Source organism: Microtus ochrogaster, unplaced genomic scaffold (assembly GCF_000317375.1).
Source record: "Microtus ochrogaster isolate Prairie Vole_2 unplaced genomic scaffold, MicOch1.0 UNK6, whole genome shotgun sequence".
Classification (NCBI taxonomy): domain Eukaryota; kingdom Metazoa; phylum Chordata; class Mammalia; order Rodentia; family Cricetidae; genus Microtus; species Microtus ochrogaster.
Window position 1 is genome coordinate 12,024,183 of NW_004949104.1, and position 19,973 is coordinate 12,044,155.

Genomic DNA, 19,973 nt, shown 5'->3' on the forward strand with positions numbered 1-19,973 from the left:
AGGCTCCTGGGCCATCTCACCTGTAGGCAGCAATCTCGATATCCAGGGCCATCTTGACATTGAGCAGGTCCTGGTACTCCCGGAGCTGCGCTGCCATCTCCCACTTGGTGTTTCTCAGCTCATTGTCCAGCTGCTGAATAGCATCCTGGGGATGGCAGATCAGGCAAGTCATCTGCTAGCTAGTACTTGGCCCTCAATTCCAGGTAAGCTGGGGCCACGCTGCTCAGCCACCTGGCTGGGGACAAAGCCCCACCCTGTCAAAACTGTAAGCTGTTCATGTACAGACATGAAAAATAAATCTAGATCAGAAATCTCAGCCTGAGGAAAGACCTGGAATGAGATACCACAGACACTGACTTAGTAAGTAAAATGATGGGTGCATTTTTGCAGATGTCTTAGACAGTGCTCTATGGAAGCGTTGAAGTGTAGCCCCGTGGTAGGACATTTGAGTAGCATCCTACACAGGGCCCTGGGGAGAGAGCAGTTTTAGCTACTCTGTTTTCTATTCTTTCCAAAAGTGCCTGCAAGTGTCTGCTCTTTGATTACCTGCCAAGGCAGAGGGTCCCCAGAAGCATACTGAATAGAGATGAAGCTTCTTCCCACTGGAGCACTGCTTAAAGTGAACCTTTACAACTACCTTTTGCCTCCTACGTTGTTATTTCCAGTTCCCAATGTTTCTGTAATCACGTTTATTTATTTATCCAGTCCTAAGAAAGTGACACTTTTCTCCCTAGGGTTGTTCTTGATCAAAGAAATCTGCCAAGGCTGTCCCTCCTGCCACAGACTCTGGTGACAAGTAATAGAACACCCACTCCACCAGGATTAAGAGGTAAATTATTCATTAGGTGCTAGGATGGCGCCCAGGACCTCATGCACGCTGGGAAGGCAAGACCTCTCCCACTGAGCTACACCCCTGCACTGGTGATCTTCACAGTCTGCAACGCTGCGATGTCTGACTCAGAGACCAGGATCCTTCGCTAAGAAAGTGATTCCCCTCCTCCTGCTCACCTGGTAGGATGCGATGTCTGCCTGATGACGGTCCTCTAGCTCAGAGCGCTGCCTCTCCAGTGATTCCTTGGTGCTTTTCAGTGCCTCCAACTCTGTGGTCCTGGCTTGCAGCTGCCGCCGGTACTCTGTTATCTCCTCCTGTGCCGAGCGCATGGCATCTGTGTTCACCTTGGCTGCCTCTGACAGTCGGTCCAACCTCACTGAATAAGGGAGGAACCAGGGCACAGGGTTAGGCACACCTGAACTTGGGTTCCAAGCTGGGCTCAGATCTGGAAAGTGACATGCATGGGTTGAAGATGTGCCAAGGTGTTAATCCACCCCGTCCTATGACAGTCCAGAAGCTCTTGTCCAAAGCCATCCAGCCAGTGAGGGGCAGGATTCAAATTTAGTCTATTGGTTTTAAAAAACAGACGGTCTCTCCCTAAACTCAGGAGAAAGGAAGGGCCAGGCACAGTTCCATACTGAGAGGTTCGGGTGGGAAATCAAGCCATGAGGCCTAATGCAGGCTTGTGGAAGAAGTTAGCATCCCTGAGTCACGGTACTTGAAAGCTGTGGGAGTGGTCAGTTACAATGTAGTCATGGTAACTCCCCGCAGATATTGCAGAGTCCAAGGTCACAGGGGAGCCCAAGGCCTGCGTACCAGTCCAGTTCCCCTTCCTCTACCTGACTTCATTGTCTAGCACAGCAGCTTCTGAGCCAATCAAAGCCATACAATGGCCTCTGCCACCAACTGGCTCCTGGTTCTCAGATCACCCAGTGCAAATCTGAAATCGGTCTTAATCTCCTGAAAGGGAACATCCCACATTCAAGGGCTGACCCTGGTGGAAAGAAAGAGGCCAGCTGGTGGGGACATATATCCTCGGATGCTCTGCTTGGGTGAAGGGCAAACCTCAAAGAAGCGTTCCCCTCTGGGAGGAACCTTGCTGCAGGGATGGGGGAAGGGATGGTTCACTGCCACTGCAAAGGCTTGGGGCATGGAAAGGGGAATTCCAAGCATCTAAATCCTGGTAGTCCTGGCTTTCCCTGGTGTTAGCAAGCTTTAAAAATCACCCCAGTAAGTATTCTTGGCTACTATGGATTGCAGACAGCCTTGGAAAGTACCTCAGCTCTGCACTCTCTTGCCCAGGGTTATAGAGACGATGTCAGAGGTTTCTGCAGGTAAGACTAGGAAACTCAGTGACTCCATGTCCCAGTCCCCAGAGAAACAAGAGCCAGAGAGGGTCAATGTTGGTCAAGGTCACCTTGCAGCTACTGGGTGGTAATTCAGGGCAACTGCAGCCTACCCTGCTCAGAATCCCTGGGAAGTTGGGGGAGAAAGGGAGATGGGAGGCCCCAGATTTTGAGAGGAGAAAGGGTATATTTAATAATAGAGGCTGCCTCCGCTACTTGCAATCATGAGGTCCATGTGCTGGTTCCATACTGGCTAGAAAGGGCGTGAAAATGAGAAGCTCCTTTCATCTCACACAGAAGATTCCTAAAGTGGGGGCATTACGTACTGAGTGAGTAGTAGGAAGAAGCATGGTACGTGTCAGAAGAATACCCCTGTGCCACCCTCTGCGAAGGGTGCGAGAAAGGGTGGGCTGAGTTGGCAGGGCAAGCGGGTACTGGATACCCTGGAAGGCTAGAAGGGGCTTGTTCAGTTTGAAAGGGAGACTGGTCCGAAACTGGGGTCTGTCTAATAGTGTGGGAACAGAGGGGTTAGCTAGCCCCAACGTTTAAGTACAGATATAAATAATATGAGGGTCGTCAACTAAAGGAAAATCCAAGGTTGGGGCGCCCCAAGGGAGAGCCGGAGTAAAAGCGCTACTTTATGAGGCTGCATATGCACTCTGCAGAGGGTCCAGCAGCTTTAGGGAGGACTCCTTGGTGAACCATCATCAGCTGCTCACTGGCCAGCTGGGGGAGGGGGGAGCGACCCCCTCCCAACCCACGCGCCCGCGCACCTCGGAACCACTCCTCCGACTGCAGCGTGCTCTGCACCGCATGGCCTTCGAGCTGCGCACGGATCTCCCGCAGGGCCGACGTCACGTCGCACTTGAGGGCATCGCGCGCTTCGGCGTGCGCCTGCGCTTGCGCGGCACCGCAGCCCTGGATCTGCCCGAGCAGCTCGCCCACCTCCTCCTGGTGGTGGCGCCGCAGGTAGCCGCACTCCTCCTGCAGCGCCTGCGCCTTCTTCTGCAGCTCCACGCGCGCCGCCTCCGCCTCCTGCGCGAAGCGCGCTAGGGCGCGCGCCGCCGCCTCCGCCTCCTCGCGCTGCCGGGCCTCTTCGTCCAGCCGCTGTCGCACGTGCGCGATGTCCTCCAGCAGGTGCTCCTGCTCCAGGCGCAGCTGCCCGCGCGCCGCCCCCAGGCGCAGCACGGCGCCACGCATCTCGCGCACTTCGCGATCGTACAGCTCGCCCATGGCGGCTCGGCCGGCTTGCTGCTGTCGCAGCGCCGCCGCCTCGCCCTCCAGGCTGCGGTTGTGCGCCTCGAGCTGCCTCACCTTGTCGATGTAGCCCGCGAAGCGGTCGTTCAGAGCCTGCAGCTGCTCCTTTTCGCTGCGCGCCGCCGTCGCCACCACCACGCAGCCCTCCGGCCCGTTGCTTAGTGTGTCTAGGGAGTCGGTGCTCGAGGCGGCGCCGGCTCCGCGGAAGCGGCTGGGCGAGGCGGACACGGAACTCACAGACGTCCGCGCCCACGAGTGGAAGCCGCTGGAGGAGCCGGCCGCGGAGCGCGGACCGCCGGTGCCCGCCTTGCGGCCCAGCGCATAGTGCAGGCTACCGCCTCCGTGCAGCGGAGCGAACGGGGAGCCCAGCAGCGCATCGGCGCCGCCGAAGCTCATCATGGCCGAAGCAGGTGCGGCCGCCGGCAGAGCGGGAGCGAGGGGCCGGGGCGGGTAGCACTGCGGCAGCTCCGGGACGCTGGCTCTTTTATATCCGCGGTGGCCGCGTCCGGCCCCTCGGCAGTGGGGGGCTGGGGAAGAGGGCCCCGCCCTCTCCACCTCCTCCCCCGCGGCCCCGGGCCGACCGGCTCCGGCTCCGCCGCAGTGAGAGGGGCGGGGCGGGGGGGGGGGACCCAAGAGCGAAGGGGAATCGTCTCATCTTCAGCGAAGCCTCCCGAGGTCAGACCAAGGAGTAAAGGACTTCCGGAGCGGACAAGTGCAGACCTCCAGGTGCATGTAGGAAGACCCTTATTGGTGTGCTCAGAATTAGAGGGCCCCTGAAATAGGAAGAGGGCTTGAGAACTGGTGGGGCAGGGTGCTTGCGAGTTGAAGCAATGGGAGACTCTGCAGTGATTAGTACGAGAGGACCCCTCATGAGAGACGACACAAGATTCTCTAATAGAGAAGACCTTGAGATGAGGAGTACAGAGACCACAACCACCCATGGAGGAATTCTGAATGACGTTGCGTGAGGGACGCTACCGAGGATAAATGAGGACCCCCTTGCTGGAGGTGCAGTGTTCCCGATAGTTAGAGCAGCCACCCAAGAGGGGCTTAAGGAACTCTACCGCTGACATCGGGGTAGGAAAGGGGGGTGTGGAATTTGAAAGGACTGCAGAGCTACGCTGAGGGGACATGGGAAACTGCAGAAGGAGAAAGGGAACACAGGATGGGAGGGGAACTTGGAGCTCTCCAAAAAGTCCAGAGGCCAAGACCGGAAGTGGAGACTGCGTCTTTTCCAGCAAGGGAAACTGCGTAGAAGCAGAGGGTCCCTGAGTAGGCAGAAAGACCCTGCTGAGTGTGGAATCAGAGAACACCGAAGCCAAGTTCTGCAAACAGGGCGGGGGAGGGGGTCAGCTCTGTGCTGTGCTAGCCGAGTGACCTTGTACAAATTGTATTCTCTCCTGCTTGGTTTTCCCTTGCGTACAACAGGCAAGATGCAACTCCAAACCCCCAAGTGCTTCCTTCTCGGGAAGTCTCTGGCTGAATTTTGGGAAGGGAGCCCACATTGACAGTGGATGTGTAGCACCCACGTTCTCACACCTGAGAAGTTTGTCTTTCTCCCTTCCTTGCCTGATTTTTCTCAGTTTCATCTTGTCACCCCATTCCTAGCCCCACAATAGATAAGCCTGTACCACAAGCATCCCTTCATGATCCCGAAGAAGTGGTGGGTGGCTTTTCAGGTCCAAGTCTACCGCCCTCGTGAGCCCCACAGAGGAGTCAGGTAAAAGGGCGGCGGAGGGGCTCAGACTTGGAGGCCTTGCTGTGTTACAGGGCTGGCTCATTCTTGGTTTGCTCTTCCTGTCAAATGCCGCATTAGTGGAGCTTCTGGGCCGCTACCGCTTCAGCACCAGAGACAGAGACTACCGGGGCGGATTGATCTAGGCCTTTAAGAGTGGAGAGGTTCAAAGCTCTACCAGGCTTCACCCTTGTGCTGTGCGGGTGAGAACTCGGGAGGGGTGGGATGAATCATACCGCAGGGTCTTGAAATGACCTATCCTTGCATGTAAGTGACCCACCTCTGCATGTCCTGTCTAGTTCCTGGCTTTCTGTGAAGCTCTCCCTGTACACATCTACTGGGAGCAGAGAGAACCCCACTCCAGTGACCACTGACAGGTGCTGGGAACCAGCGTAGATTTCTTCAGATCAGAACTTCTTCCAGGAAATTACCTCAAGTCCTACTGCACCCCAGTTTACTGTGGTTTTCTTTCTAGAGGGATCCTCAAGACCAGAACTGGCAGATTGACTAAAAAAGACCTCTGCAGGTCCCTTTTTCCTTGCCCTCTGTTTTATTCCCAGCCTCTGGCTGCAGGCTGACTTGCTAGGGAAGTGATGGCGCTGTCCCTTTAACCACGTTTTACTGGAAGGAGAGTGCACTAGGGAGGAGGGGGAAGGGAGTTTCTAGTTTTTCATGGCAATGCAGAACAGAACATGATGAAGCATTTTCCCAATTTAAAGGGGTCCAGTCATCGTGCTGCTTGCAGGGCCAGAAGGGCTAGTTGGCAAATGTTGTTGAAAGGATGAGGCACTGAAAAATGTCACTGGGGAGGGGACCTGGGTAGGGACCCCCTTGCTTCCAGATTGTTCCCCGTTTAGTTTTCATCTTGCTTGGAATTTTGCCATTAGATCCTTGTTCTTTTGAACAAAGATTCTTCAGCTGTCTGCAGAATGTGCATGATTTTCTTGGGTGTGGGAAGTCTGGTAAGCAGCTGATAGCAAAAAAAGAATGCAGGAAATGTGGGGTATAAGGGTGACCATCATATTGCACCAGGTGTGAGTTTTGTGGCTCTAGATGGGCATGAATGCTGGTCCCCTGGTCAGTCCTTCAGCCTCACCTTCAGAGAGCTGTCTGTGGCCTCCATCACCGTGCTTACGTCATCATCCCCTCCTGGGTTCTGTGGTTCCCAGTGCTGATCCCTAGCAGTATCCTTACCAATCTGTCATTGTGAATGGATGGATGGATGGATGGATGGATGGATGGATGGATGGATGGATGGGATGGATGGGTAGATGAACGAGTGAATTCTATTATTTCTCTAGCAAAACATGGGATCCAGCAAGAACTAAGAATTATTATTTTCTGAGACCTTGTGGTTCAAATTACGTTTGCCTCCCTTCCTGCATTGTTAACATTTAGCAGTGAACAAGGCAACATTTATACATTCATCCACTTATTAAGCCTCTGTTGTGTGTGATAGGCACACATTAGATGATGATGTCACTGAATATGGAAGTCTACCTTCCCAGGTATCCCCTGGGGAAAATTCTCAGTCCTTCCTAGATCTCAGCCCAGAATGTCCCGGGGTACCTTTAAGATGATTCCAGGTGTGACTTGGATCCCCAGTATTCCATGTTATAGGTTTAGTTCCCAGAAAGTTGCCATCGAAAGATGGTGAAAATTTTAAGGAATTAAGTCCTGCTCAGAGGTCTTTAGGAACTGTGGGCCTGCTCCTAAGGGAGGCTGAGACCTGGCTCTCCTTCCTCCTCTCCTCTTCCTCCCATCTCCCTTCCTCTTCTCATCTTCCTCCTTCTTCCCTTGCCCCCTTCCTCCCCTCTTCTTCCTCTTCCTTCCCCACCCCGTGTTAGTGAGAGTTTCTATTACAGTGATGAAATAGCACAACCAAAAAGCAAGTTGGGGAGGAAAGGGTTTATTTCCGCTTACATTTCCACACTGTGGTCCATCAGTGAAGGAAGTCAGGACAGGAAATCAATCAGGACAGGATAGGGGAGGCTGGAGCTGATGCAGAAGCTATGGAAGGATACTTCTTACAGGCTTCTTCCTAGTGGCTTGTTCAGCCTGCTTTATTATAGAACCCAGGACTGCCAGCCTAGGGGTGGCCCCACCTACCATAGGCTGATTCTCACATCAATCACTAGTTAAGAAAATACCTTACAACTGGGACTGAAGGAGCATGTGATCAACCCGTACTCTCTGAACGTGGCTGACTGAGAAGCCAAGGACAATAGCACTGGGTTTTGATCCTACTGCATGTACTGGCTTTGTGGGAGCCTAGTCTGTTTGGATGCTCACCTTCCTTGACATGGATGGAGGGGGGAGGACCTTGGACTTCACACAGGGCAGGGAACCCTGACCGGTCTTTGGACTGGAGGGGGAGGGGGAGGGAGAGGCAAATGGGAGGAAGGGAGGAGGTGGACATTTTTAATAATAATAATAAAGCTAAAAAAGAAAATACCTTACAGCCAGATTTTAGGGAGCCATTTTCTCAACTGAGATTCTCTCCTTTCAGATAACTCTACTTGTGTCAAGTTGACATAAAACTATCCAGGACACTCTTTCTTTTTCTTTTTGGACAGGGTTTTGCTGCATAGCCTAGACTAGCCTTAGAGTCTGTCCTTCTGTCTGCCAGTCAGTGGTGGCACACGCCTTTAATCCCAGCACTTGGGAGGCAGAGACTGGCAGATCTCTGTGAGTTCAAGGCCAGCTTGCTCTACAGAACAGCCAGGAATTTTACACAGAGAAACCTTGTCTTGAAAAACACTGAAAAAAAAAAAAAAAGAAAAAAGTCTGTCCTCCTGTCTCAGGCTCTGAGCATTGGTATTATAGGCATTTTTATTGGTTTGTTGAGGCAGGGTAACACTATGTAACCTAGACTGGCCTTGAACTCTTGATCTTCTATCTCAGCCTCCTGAGTGCTGGTATTACAATCATTTTTGCTAGTTTTTTTTAATATTTATTTATTTATTATGTATACAATATTTTGTCTGTATGCCTGAAGGCCAGAAGAGGGCGGGCGCCAGACCTCTTTACAGATGGTTGTGAGCCACCATGTGGTTGCTGGGAATTGAACTCAGGACCTTTGGAAGAGCAGGCAATGCTCTTAACCACTGAGCCATCTCTCCAGCCCCCTTTTTTTGCTAGTTTTTGAGATAGGGTCTTAACTTTGCCACCCAGACTGTCTTTAAACCCTTGATCCTCCTGCTTAAGAGCTTGGGTTACAGGTGTGCACCACCAGGCCTGGCATCTTCATTGCTTTTTCACTTCATTATGCTGCCTTACTACAGAGTGCAAACCACCTTACCACAGAGCGCCAACCACATCACACTGCCTTACCACAGCGCCAACCGCATCACACTGCCTTACCACAGAGCGCCAACACAGTGGACTCAGCTGACCCTGGACTAGAACCTCCAAAGCTGCCATCCAAGATGAACCTTTTTATGAATATGATGGCTATTCCTCCAACAAAATGGAAAAGAGAAACCAGATGTGATGACTTACTACTGCTAGCACTTGAGAATCTGAGACAGGAGGATTGCTCTAAGTTCAAGATCAGTCTGGGCTACATAGTGCATCTCAGGTGAGCTTAGACTACAGAGTAAGAGGTGCGGATGTCAATGTGTCTTCCCAGAGCCTAGTCTTGGGAATCTTCCAGAGACAAGCATATATGCTGAAGTACCTGAGCTTATTTGCCCTTGAGCCTATCTTGCTTCAAGTATCTCCCAGACAAAGTCCCAGTGGCCCACGGTGGAGGACTCGGAAGGGTGCCTCACCCTCTGCTGCCCCAGGTCTGCTGCCTGCTCTCCATGGTCCTGGCTGCTGCTCCTTGAAACATATTTGCCGAGGCCTTCCTTGTGAGCACCCACCAGGTACTGCTGCCGCCACTTCTCTCGTTCAGTATTGCTGGTGAGTTCTGATAACTCAGAAGAACGAGGCTGCAGGGGACGGGTCCCTCCCATCCTGTGTGTATAGCAGAAAATTTTCATACTATATTGTCTCTGGTGCTGCCTCAGTGGTACCCCTCCACTGTGCAGGGATCCTTCTTCTTATTTTACAGACATGTAAACTGAGGCCTGAGTAGGCTATCAGAGTTAACTCAGTAATATAGCAAACAGAACCCAGGGGCTCAAGTCACCCTCAGCCAGTACTGCACCACCCATTTCTCCTCCACAGTAGAGGCCCAGATGTCTGGAGCCGGGCATGAGAAGTCGGAGGAGGAATGGCAGCTTTCTGGAGCTGAGGTGGGGGAAAGGGTATGGCTTCTGCTGTGAGTCTTGTGACCCAGCATCAGTGTGCCCGGTTTATGTTTTGTTTTTAGTGTCAGGTGTTGGGGTCAGGCCCTCATGCGTGTCAAGAGCTCTTTCTCTCTCTCTCTTTTTTTTTTTTTAAAAAAAAGAGTATTGCATTTTGTATTAGCTACTTCTCTGTGACTGTGACAAAAACAAATGACCAAGGCAAGCTATAGAAGGAAGGGATTGTTATGGTTCAATCTAGAGGGATGAGGCCATCACAACCAGGAAATCATCACAGCAGGAACAGCTGAGAACTCACATATCAAGCCACAAGCAGCAAACAGAAACCTCAAAGCCCACCCTTAGGAACACCCTTTTCCTCCAGCAAAGCCACACCTCCTAAGCCTCCCTAAATGGTGCCACCAACTGGGGACCAAGTATTCCGGTGTCCAGGACTATGGGAACATCTCATTCCAAACACCACATGTTTACCTACTTATTTATCTTTTCTTTATGTGTGTGGGAGAGTGCAGGTGCAGCTCACCGGCCCCAGCATGCATATGGAGGTCGGAAGGAAGCTTGGTTTTCTCTTTCCTGCATATGGGTTCCAGAACTCAGCCTGCCTACCCTTTCCTTCCCTTCCTCTTTCTCATATCTGGTAGCCTATGATGGCCTCAAATTCAGTACAGAGCTGAAATTGACCTTGAACTCATGATCATTCTGTCTGTACCTCTCAAATACTTGTCTCTATTTCTCAAGAATTTATTGCTGGGCTGTGGTGGTGCAAGCCTTAATCCCAGCATTTGGGAGGTAGAGGCAGGTGGATCTCTGTGAGTTCAAGGCCTGGTATACAAGAGCTAGTCCCAGGGCAGGATCCAAAGCTACAGAAAAACCCTGCCTCAAAAAAAAAAAGAGAGAGAGAGAGAGAGAGAGAGAGAGAGAGAGAATTTATTGCACGTGTGTGTGCGTATGCACGTATGTGTGCATGGACTGATGCTATGGTGTGTATGTAGTTAGAGAATAAATTGGTTCTTGGCTTTGCAGCAAGTGCCTTTACCAACTGAACCATCTCACTAGGCCAACTGTTTCTCTTTTTCTAACTAAGGAGTGCCTTGTCTTATCCCACGCACTGTAAGTTTTGTACAGAGAAATATATGTCCGTGTTACCCACTGCTGATTTCCTCCAGTGCTTGGAATAGTGGTTGTGTACAGTAGGTGCTTAGCAAGCAATTGTGAAATGACAGCAATGCTCTGCCCGGTTAGTGGTAACACTTCAGCACCAGGCATGCGGACAGTTCCCGATCTCAGCTTGGCCGGGCAGCCACCTCACAGGGTGCTTGGGAAGCAGCACATCCATCCCCTGGGTCATCTTTGCTGAGGCTCAGGCCCTGCCCACTCTGCCACCTGTAGACTCGCCTTTTCTGGTTCAGCAATTTTATGTCTGTGAAATTTGCTTATTTGCTTTGTTTCTTTCTCTTCAGAGGCCATAATATGCAACATCCTTTGACCCTGTCCTTTATCCCTTCCTTTCTCTATTTCATCCCCTTTCTCCTCTCCCCTCCGCTACTTCCCCCTACTCCTCCCTCCCCTCTTGTCTTCTTCTCCCTCTAGCATCTGCCCCCTCCTTTCTCCTTAGCCTCCATTCCTCCTGTCTCTCTTCCCCCTTCCAACCTCTTCTTTCTATAATGTGTCCTCGTATGGCTGGACTTAAATCTGGTCTGTAGTAACGAGGAGGTAGCCTTCCCACCCCTACACCCTTTGGGAAACAAACTGCAATGACAGAATTATGTGCAGTTTTCCGTCGTAGCTCCACCCACGGCCTTACCACTGCTGGACTGCCTAGTGCGATGAAGCCTTCAGTAGTTCTGCATTCAGCCCACACATCTGATGCTCTGGGACTCGGTAGAGATGGGAGCTGAATTCTCCTCGAAGGCTGGTGCTGATGGGTGGGTCCACAGGTCTGGCTCACCCTATAGCCACCAGCTTCACTACCTATTCAGGATGTTTTGGTTGAGTGGCTTCTAAGATGGGGAGGAGATAGTCAATCTGTCTGTCCTGAGGGACCTTCGTCTAGTGACTCAGTAGGGCTTGCTCATCACAAGTGCCTTGCGGGTCTTAGAACTCTCCTTACAAGGAGCAAGGGGCTATGTACCAGCACACGTGAAGCTTGTGGCCTATGGAAAGGGAGAATGGTATTTGTTTATTTATGCTAAGAGTCAAACACAGAGGCCTTGCTCATGCAGCTAGCCAGTGCTCTCTGTACCTCCAGCTCTTGGCTTTATTTATTTTCCATTAATGATATTATTTTATGTGTTTGAGTGTTTTCTGTGCATGCCCGTCTGCACTGTGTGTGCCTGGTGCTTGTGGAGATTAGAAGAGAATCAACGGTCCCCTGGGACTGGATTTGCAGATGTTTGCGAGCTGCTGCATGGGTCCTAGGAATTGAACAGGTCCTTTAGAAGGGCAGCCAGTTTTTGTAACCTTTGAGCCTCTCTTGTTTTGTTGCAAAGCAGGATCTTACTGCATAGCTTAGGCTGGCCTTGGAACTCTCTATATAGCCTAGGCTGGACTCAAACTTGTTCCCTCTCTGCCATGTTCTGGGATTGTAGACATGTGCCACTACCCCTTGCCAGTGCCTGTTTTTATGCCCACCCTTTCATACCTGCAACCCTATAAAGTAAATTCTGTTACTATACCTACTTATACTCTGAGAGGTTGAGTAACTTGCCCCAAATCACACAGCTAGAATGTGTGTAAACTGGGATTCTTGTCCGGTCTCTGGAGTGGGCAGCAGATATGCCCAGCCGTGAGACAGCCATCGTGCGGCACTTTCACAGGAAGAAGGCAGCCAGCCCTTCTCCACTTCCTTACAGCTGCCTGAGGCTTTGCTCTGGGCTTCATCCTGCCACCTTGTGGGAAGTAAGGGGAGTTGAGCAATGGCTTTGGGTTTTCTGCTTTTAGGTTTTTATCTTTTTTAGGTTGTCTTGGGAGGCATGGGAGAGGGAGAATTCCCAGGCGGCATAGTCAGGAAGTCAAAATGGTGATGAGCTTGGCTTCCTGATCTGCCCAGTCCTGGAGACGCCTAAGACCAAAGTGATGATGAGGATGATTGATTTTTCACAGAGTAAATCTGAGTCATCCAGGAAGCAGTTGAGCAGCTTCAGCATAGGAGCACCTGTCTCCTTGTTCCGGCTGCTGACATGTGGTACCGGCAGCAGCTCTGTCAGAGATGCAGGGTCATCCTCCTGCAGAGTGGGACATTGAGGTCAGAGACAGAATGTGCCTGACAAGGCTGCCGGGAGAGGGGCTAGGGTGGTGGTGGCCACGCCACACTGATGCTTCATCCACAATCCAGAATAGGCAATGCCAGAATTTAGAGGGAGTTGTTAGACCTTGAAATAATTAACATTTGGCTTAAAAGTTCATTGCTGGCTGGGCATAGTGGTGCACACCCTTGATCCCAGCACTTGGGAGGCAGAGATACCAACCTGGTATCTTTACATAGTGAATTCCAGGATAGCCAGAGCTACAGAGTGAGACCCTGTCTTGAAATAAAAATAAAGCAAAAACAGACAAACAAGAAAATTTTATTCCTGGTGGTCAAGTTTAGCAGGTGAACAAGGCAAGGCTGGACTTTGAACGAGGTCTGTGGGGGCTAGGGGTGCAATTCGCCTGGTTCCCTGCACTACTTCAGCTGGCCATGGTGGGCATGTCTGTAATCTCAGCTCCTGGGAGATAGAGGCAGGAGGATCAGGAGTGTAAGGTCACCCTCAGGTCACAAGTTTGAAGATGGCCTTGGATACATTAGACCCTGTCTCATACAAATAAATAAATAAGACTCTGCAACCCCAGACTGGGTGGAGATGAGGCTTGTCCTTCCTGGGACTGCACACTCCGACTTGTCACTCCGCAGACAGGCTGTGTGAGGACATAACCTGACAGCAGTGTGGCACTTGGTCAAAGGCAAGCGATGCCAGCATGGAAGACGTGCCAGGAAAGTGTCTGAAGTCTGCCTCAGCCCTGACCACACATACTCACCCCCACCCAAACACAGTCATACGTGGGCACACATATACAAAATACTGTCCTTCATTCAGTACTCTTTGTTATGCTGAGTCCCAGGCTCCTTCATTCAGTACTGTGTGTTGTGCTGAGTCCCAGGCTCCTTCATTCAGTACTGTGTGTTATGTTGAGTCCCAGGTTCCTTCAGACTATCTAGATCAGAATCTCTGGAGAAGTCTAGGGATGTCCCTTCTAAGTCAGTACCCCTAAAGCAGAAGTTCCTTTACATCTGGTCTCTCCTACCCATCCATACCCTGTAAATGGCCATGCTATAAAGTATCACACACACATTACTTTGTTTAGATGCCACAACAATGTAGCAAAGCTGTGGTGCCAGCTGGAGTCGGAAGAAGTTAAGTCACCTGCCAGCACAGGTTGGGAGTGTAGCTCCATGGCAGAGTGCTTGCTAGCACCCATGAGGTCCTAAGTCCCATCCTTAGTGTTGAAAGAATGGCACCTGCCAAATACAGGACTAGAAATTGAAATTTCACGCCTGGCTTTGGAAGACCCGTCCTACTCGAGAGCTTGTCTTCTCCCAGAGTGCCCTCCTCATTCTCTGTGTGCCTCTTCCCTGGTGCTGTGTGACTTGCTCATTTCCTGAGCGTGTAACCTGGGACCTAGGTAATGATATGCACTGGAGTCACGGGTCCTTCCCAGCCATGAGCCTTCGGGAGCAGGGAGTGATTCTTGCATCGAGGGGCCCAGGATGTGGGCATGAGTGGGCACTAATGAATGACTGGTGGTTGATCCCAGCTGAAGTGCTCCCACAGGATCAGCCTGTGGGCAAGCCTGTAGTGTATTTTCTTAACTAGTGATTGGTATGGGAGGGTCCAGTCCATTGTGGGTGGGGCCACCCCTGAGTTGGTGGTTCTGGGTTCTATAAGAAAGCAAGCTAAACAAGCCACAGGCAAACTGGTAAGCAGCACTCCTCCATGGATTCTGCATCAGCTCCCGCCTCCAGGTTCCTGCTCTGACTTCCCTCAGCAATGGAGTGTATCCTGAGACTCAACAGAAATAAACTCTAAGTTCTTTATGGTCAGGGTATGTGCTCACAGCAAGAGAAAACCTTAGACATCAGTGCCTGGATTGCTGGCTTGCACCACCATTGTCCACACACCGTGTGTGTGTACACCTGAGCTAAGGATAGGATGTAAGGCTCCATACACACTAGACAAGTATCTTACCACTAAGCTACACCCCCGCCAGTCTTCCATCTTCAATACTTTGTAGATGATAAGACAACCTGAGATTCAACAAACTACATCCTCCGAGTATTTCTCCTCCCTCCCCTCCCCTCCTTCCTCTCTTCTCCTCCCTTTTCTCGTTTTCATCCTGCTGCTCCTCCTGTTCTCTGTCTCTCTCTCCCCCATCACACTACTGGACATGACCCTTGGGACTTACACACAGTAGCCAAGCTCTTCCCCCAGGTCTGAGAATTTCCAATGAACATAAAATTTGCTACCTTACTGAGCAGATCCCTGGTGATGCAGCCAGATGTTTGCAGTGACCATAGTGCTTGCTCCCCGTGTGATCTAGAGCCTCCCTCTGGAGTGGGGCTAACCTAAAGCTGGGTGCCAGCCAGCACTGCCACTTCTGGCTAGGCGTCTTAGGCACCATCTTCTTTCCGGGTCTCAGTTTCTGCCTTTGTCAGGTGGAGAAATTATGGTTCCAGTGGGAGCCGTTGGTGTCACTGGGCTTAGGGAGAAAACTCAGTAAACAAAACTGGTGGTGGGTGGGGGAGTCTATGTTGTCTGGACCCTGGAGGAGTTCCTTGGGCTTTGCACTCCCTAACTCCTCCCTCTGGGGCCATTATGATAGTGTCAGGGAGAAGGAGGACAGGTGGGGTCCTGTGTGGAAGGCCTCTGAGGCTGCAGGTGTTCTTTGCTCAGCCTGGGGTGTCTCCGGGCTGGCAGCAGCTTCTGGAGAGGGGTCCTGGCTGTGTGCTGTTGGAGGGCTGCATTCACAGTAAGTACCATGGGCAAAGGGCACTTCTGCCGCCACATCCCTCTGGTAGCAGTGAGTGTGGAACTAGGGTCTCCCAAAACTGCAGGATCAGATGGGTTGGTTTGCTTTGTTTTGTTTTTCAAGACAGGGTTTCTCTGTGTAACAGCCCTGGCTGTCCTGGAACTAGCTCTTGTAGACCAGTCTGGCCTTGAACTCACAGAGATCCGTCTATCTCTGCCTCCCAAGAACTGGGATTAAAGACATGTGTTCTCACTGAACCTGAATTTGCTGATTGAACTAGCTGGCCAATAAGCCCCAGGGATCTTCCCACCACCCCTCCTCAGGGCTGGAAGTATAGATAGGTACACACCACCATGCCAGGCTCTTGACACAGGTGCTAGGGATTGATAAAACAAATTAGTTTATGTTTTCTTCTTCTTCTTCTTCTTCTTCTTCTTCTTCTTCTTCTTCTTCTTCTTCTTCTTCTTCTTCTTCTTCTTCTTCTTCTTCTAGACAGGGTTTCTTTGTGTAGCTCCGGCTGTCCTGGGACTTGCTTAGTAGATCAGGCTACCTCAAACTCAGAGAGCTCTCTGCCTCTGCCTCTGCCTCTTGAGTACTGGATTAAAGGCATGCACCACCATGCCTGGCTGCCTGACAAACCCTTCACACATCACAGAGACACTTACACATCCATGTTTCTGTTACACTATTCACAGCAGCTGGGCTGTGGAATCAGCCTCGATGTTTATGTCCCCAGCAAATGTATAAGAAAAGAAAGTGTGTCATACACACTTAGTCACTGTTGTATGACTGTGAGGAAATACAATGACCAAGGCAACTTATAAAAGAAAGAATTTAATTGGGCATATGGTTTTAGAGGGTTAGAGTCCATGATGGCTGAGCAAAGGCATGGTGGCAGGGGATAGCTGAGAGCTCACATCTTCTTAATCCACAAGCAGGAGGGGGAGAGAGAGGGAAAGGGAGAGAGCTAATTTTGCTTGGCATGGGTTTTTAAAACCTCGAAGCCCCCGATCCTGTCGCACACCTTCTCCAATAAGGCCACACTTCTAATCCATCCCAAACAGTTCCGCCAACTGGGGCCTCGAGTATTGAAATATATGAGTATGGAAGCCGTTCTTTTTCAGATCACTATAAACACAATGATGCCATCTTCAGCTTGAAGGAGAATGCACTTACGGCACAACAGAAAAATGGATGGGACTGGAAAACGTGTTACATGAAACAAACCAGCTGCAGAAGGACAAACACGGCTTGTTCTCTCTCATTTTGTAAACCTTAGACTTTGCTTTTTAGGATTTATTTATTTTTGTTTTTTTGAGACAGGGTTTCTCTGTGTAACCCTGGCTGTCCTGTAATTCACTCCGTAGACCAGGCTGGCCTGGAACTGGGAGACCTATCTACCTCTGTCTCCTGAGTGCTAGGATTAAAGGCATGCACCACCACCCCAGGGCCTAGTATTTATTTGTTTTTTTTCTTTTTGTCGTGTGTGTGTGTGTGTGTGTGTGTGTGTGTGTGTGTGTGTGTGTGAGAGAGAGAGAGAGAGAGAGAGAGAGAGAGAGAGTTGGCTGGTATGTGTATATCAATATAACCAGAAGCCAGAGACATCAGTTAATCCTGGAGCTGGAGTTAGAGGCATCGAGCTACCTGATGTGGGTTCTGGGAAATGAACTCGGGTCCTCTGGAAGAGCAGTGTGAGCTCCTAACTCCTGAGACATCGCTCCAACCCTGGGCCCTAGACTTTTTGTAGATGTGTAGGGTCATTTATACATAACATGGAAGCAGAAGCAAATGGGGAAGGGAGAAGACTCGAGAGTTTAGAGAAGAGAGAGTACAGAGGCTGAGTATGTTCAAAGTGCATTCTGTACTTGCATAAAGAAGTATGACACTCCTCACTGTACAACGAATGCTGATAACAGACATTGCTAGGAGAATTAGATGAGAAGCTAGATGTCTGGTACATCATGAATACACCCTAAAATGTTCTTTATTCAGGTGTTACATAGATAGTCCTCCCTCTTCTGGAGAAGTCTGCGAGAAGGAAGGGACCTGGCCTGTATCAGCTGCAGGAGAAGGGGAGGGAGGGCTAGCAAGGCTCGCACCTCCCTGGGCTTTTTCTCATGTGGGAATGGGGTGGCTTTCTAGGTGCTGACTAGATCAGACCATGGGTTGGCTGGGGATTGGCGCCTCCTCTGCCCAGGGGTGGCTTCCTTCAGCCCTTGTAGTTATTCTCTCTCTCTCTCTCTCTCTCGTAGTTGTTCTCTTGGGGCTAATGTCACTCAGGGCACTCCGCATGAATAGAACAGGAACTCCCCACAGTATATCCTGCCGGCCCTTGGAACCCGGGAGGACAACGGCAAGGTCCCTGGGTTCTGAGATGGAGACGCCTTGCTACAGCTGTGTGGCCATCACTGCTCAGGCCTTGGTTACCTTCCTGTAAATGGGCACTGACTAGAGCCCCCTTGTCAGATCGTCCTGGGGATCATGGAGACTGGCAGTATCTGTACTTCAGTGCCTTATTCTCTGCTCCCTGCCCTACCCCAGAACAATATTCTCAGTCGCTGTCAGAAAGTGATCAGCATCCATGAATGCCTTTTGTGACACCACCCCAGCCACCTTGCCAGTGAGTTACATCACAGTCTGTCTTGTCCTGGATTCTCATCTTCCCTTTGGCCTCTCCCACCTGGCCCCTCCTAGGCAGAAGCCCCAGCCTGCTTGTGGTCTGCCTGTAGGGCTAGCTGCAGAAGTCGCGGCCAGAGGCCTTCCTCCTGCCTCTCCTTCCACCTTGCCGCAGGGAAGCTCACCAGGCAGCACCCAAGGGCCCCTCTGGCTCCAGAGCGCACTGAGCTGGAACCATCTGAGCCCAGCTCAGCATTAACTTGCAAGTCCCTCCTTCTGCAGAGCCAGGGCCACCATGGAGGCTCTGCTGGGCCCTGGCCTCCCTGCACTGCACCAGTAGCTGCAGCGCCTGATCTACGGCTCTGTCTGGGCTCTCTCCAGGAAAACTGCTGGCAAAACAACCCTTTTAAAGAGTTCTGTTAGATCCCTGTGTGCAGACAGTCAGGTTATTCCAAACCACAGCCTGGGTCGCCCGGGCTCCAAGATGTTAGGCAGGTTGTCCCAGAGTAAGTTGGCATGGGTGTCTTTCTGGGGTGGGAGTGGGGCTCTGTGCCTTGTTTTTTTTTCCATTTGTTCAGGGTAAATGATTGGGAAACTGGTTATCTACTGATAGCCATACTTCTGAGTCCCCTCCATGTCCCTTTATCCGTGAATCCTTTGGCTGAATTGTTTCTGCGTGGGGACCATGATAACCAGGCAAACAGGAGCTGACTAGAAAGAGGTGTACAGTGGTGGGAAAGGAGAGGCCTACCCAGCCTTGGAATCCTGTGGCATCGGGCAGGACTCCTGACTTCCTAAGTGCTTCCAGCCTCTGAGCTTCAACCTTCTCATCCAGAAAAAGAGTCAACCCTGGCTATTAAATTAGGACCCCTGTGCAGACTCAGCACTAGCAAGTGACAATAGACATGGGTCTCCTGCTCCTTCAAGGCCCAGCCCAGTGTCCTTGAGCTCCATTCACAAGGCTCAGGCCCAAGCCAACAGCAGAAAGATGGATTGTGGGTATCTGTGGTGGATAAGGTAGTGGTGATGTTGGACTCTAGTGTCCAAACACCGAGGAGGAGTCGCCCCCAGAGACCATCTCACACACCACAGCCGATGCAAAAGCATGAGGATTTTATTAATTCTGTCATGACAGGGTCCCCCAGCATTCGGGAAGCCGAGGGACCCCGAATAGCGGGTACAGTCTACTTTTAAAGGGGCCACAGAAGCAAGGGGGGTTGTTCTTTGACTATTCTGATTGGCTTATGCGAAAGGGCTATTACCAATAATTGACTGGAGAGCTGTTGCCAGATCAGATGAGGTAAGCGGTCATTTTGACCCCCTTTCCCAGGGGACCGAACCAAAACATACGTATATGGGTAACTGTTCAGGAACTGAGTACGTGCTAGTGTAGCTGTTAGGTCCTTGGTTCCCAGGGGAGGAGGGGAAGCACTATGGCACAGAGGCTGAGAGGATTCAGAATTGTCAAAAATGGCTTCAGGATTGTCTTAAAGTCTTACGGTGATATAGCACTTGGGTGGTGGTATAGCCAAGTGTTCTAGGTGACTCTGGCTCCATTATGGGAAGGAAGAGGGACATTGGAGTGTGTCCCAACACTGAGGGCCTGTGAAGAGGGCATTGGACTTCCAAGAGCTTGACAGTCTGTTCTTTGGTGGCCTTGTGCTTCTGTGGAGGGCAGTCCTAAAGCACCTTCCTGCAGTACCTTGTTCTTAGAATGATGGCACTACCTGGGCTCATTTTAACAGAGAGGTTACTCAGCTGGCCCAAGGCCACCCAGAAGATAGGAGGTTTAACCAGGATCTGAAGCTGCATAGTTCTGGTAAACAAGGCTGTTCTTCAGGCTCCCAGTGTTCTCAAAGCCATTTTCTTTCCTACTAGTTCTGGAATAATCTGTTGAATCTCATACTTCTTTTTTTTTTTTTTTTTTT

General features: G+C 51.0%; 2 protein-coding genes across 2 annotated transcripts in view; one reads left to right on the top strand and one right to left on the bottom strand.

Annotated features, from left to right (window-relative positions):
• The window catches only part of Nefh (neurofilament heavy), an 11,015-nt gene extending 5,783 nt beyond the window's left edge, over positions 1 to 5,232 (bottom strand). Inside the window, exons 1-3 of the mRNA XM_013353349.2 lie at positions 2,952 to 5,232; positions 1,009 to 1,208; positions 21 to 145 (exon numbers count right to left, since the gene is read on the bottom strand). Of these exons, the coding sequence (XP_013208803.1) occupies positions 21 to 145; positions 1,009 to 1,208; positions 2,952 to 3,834 (1,208 nt within the window). The 5' untranslated portion in view covers positions 3,835 to 5,232. The remainder of the gene's footprint in view (positions 1 to 20; positions 146 to 1,008; positions 1,209 to 2,951) is intronic.
• Positions 3,792 to 19,973, top strand: part of Ap1b1 (adaptor related protein complex 1 subunit beta 1) — a 103,662-nt gene continuing 87,480 nt past the window's right edge. The window contains exon 1 of the mRNA XM_026788720.1: positions 3,792 to 3,845. The gene's annotated coding sequence lies outside the window, so the exon portion shown is untranslated. The remainder of the gene's footprint in view (positions 3,846 to 19,973) is intronic.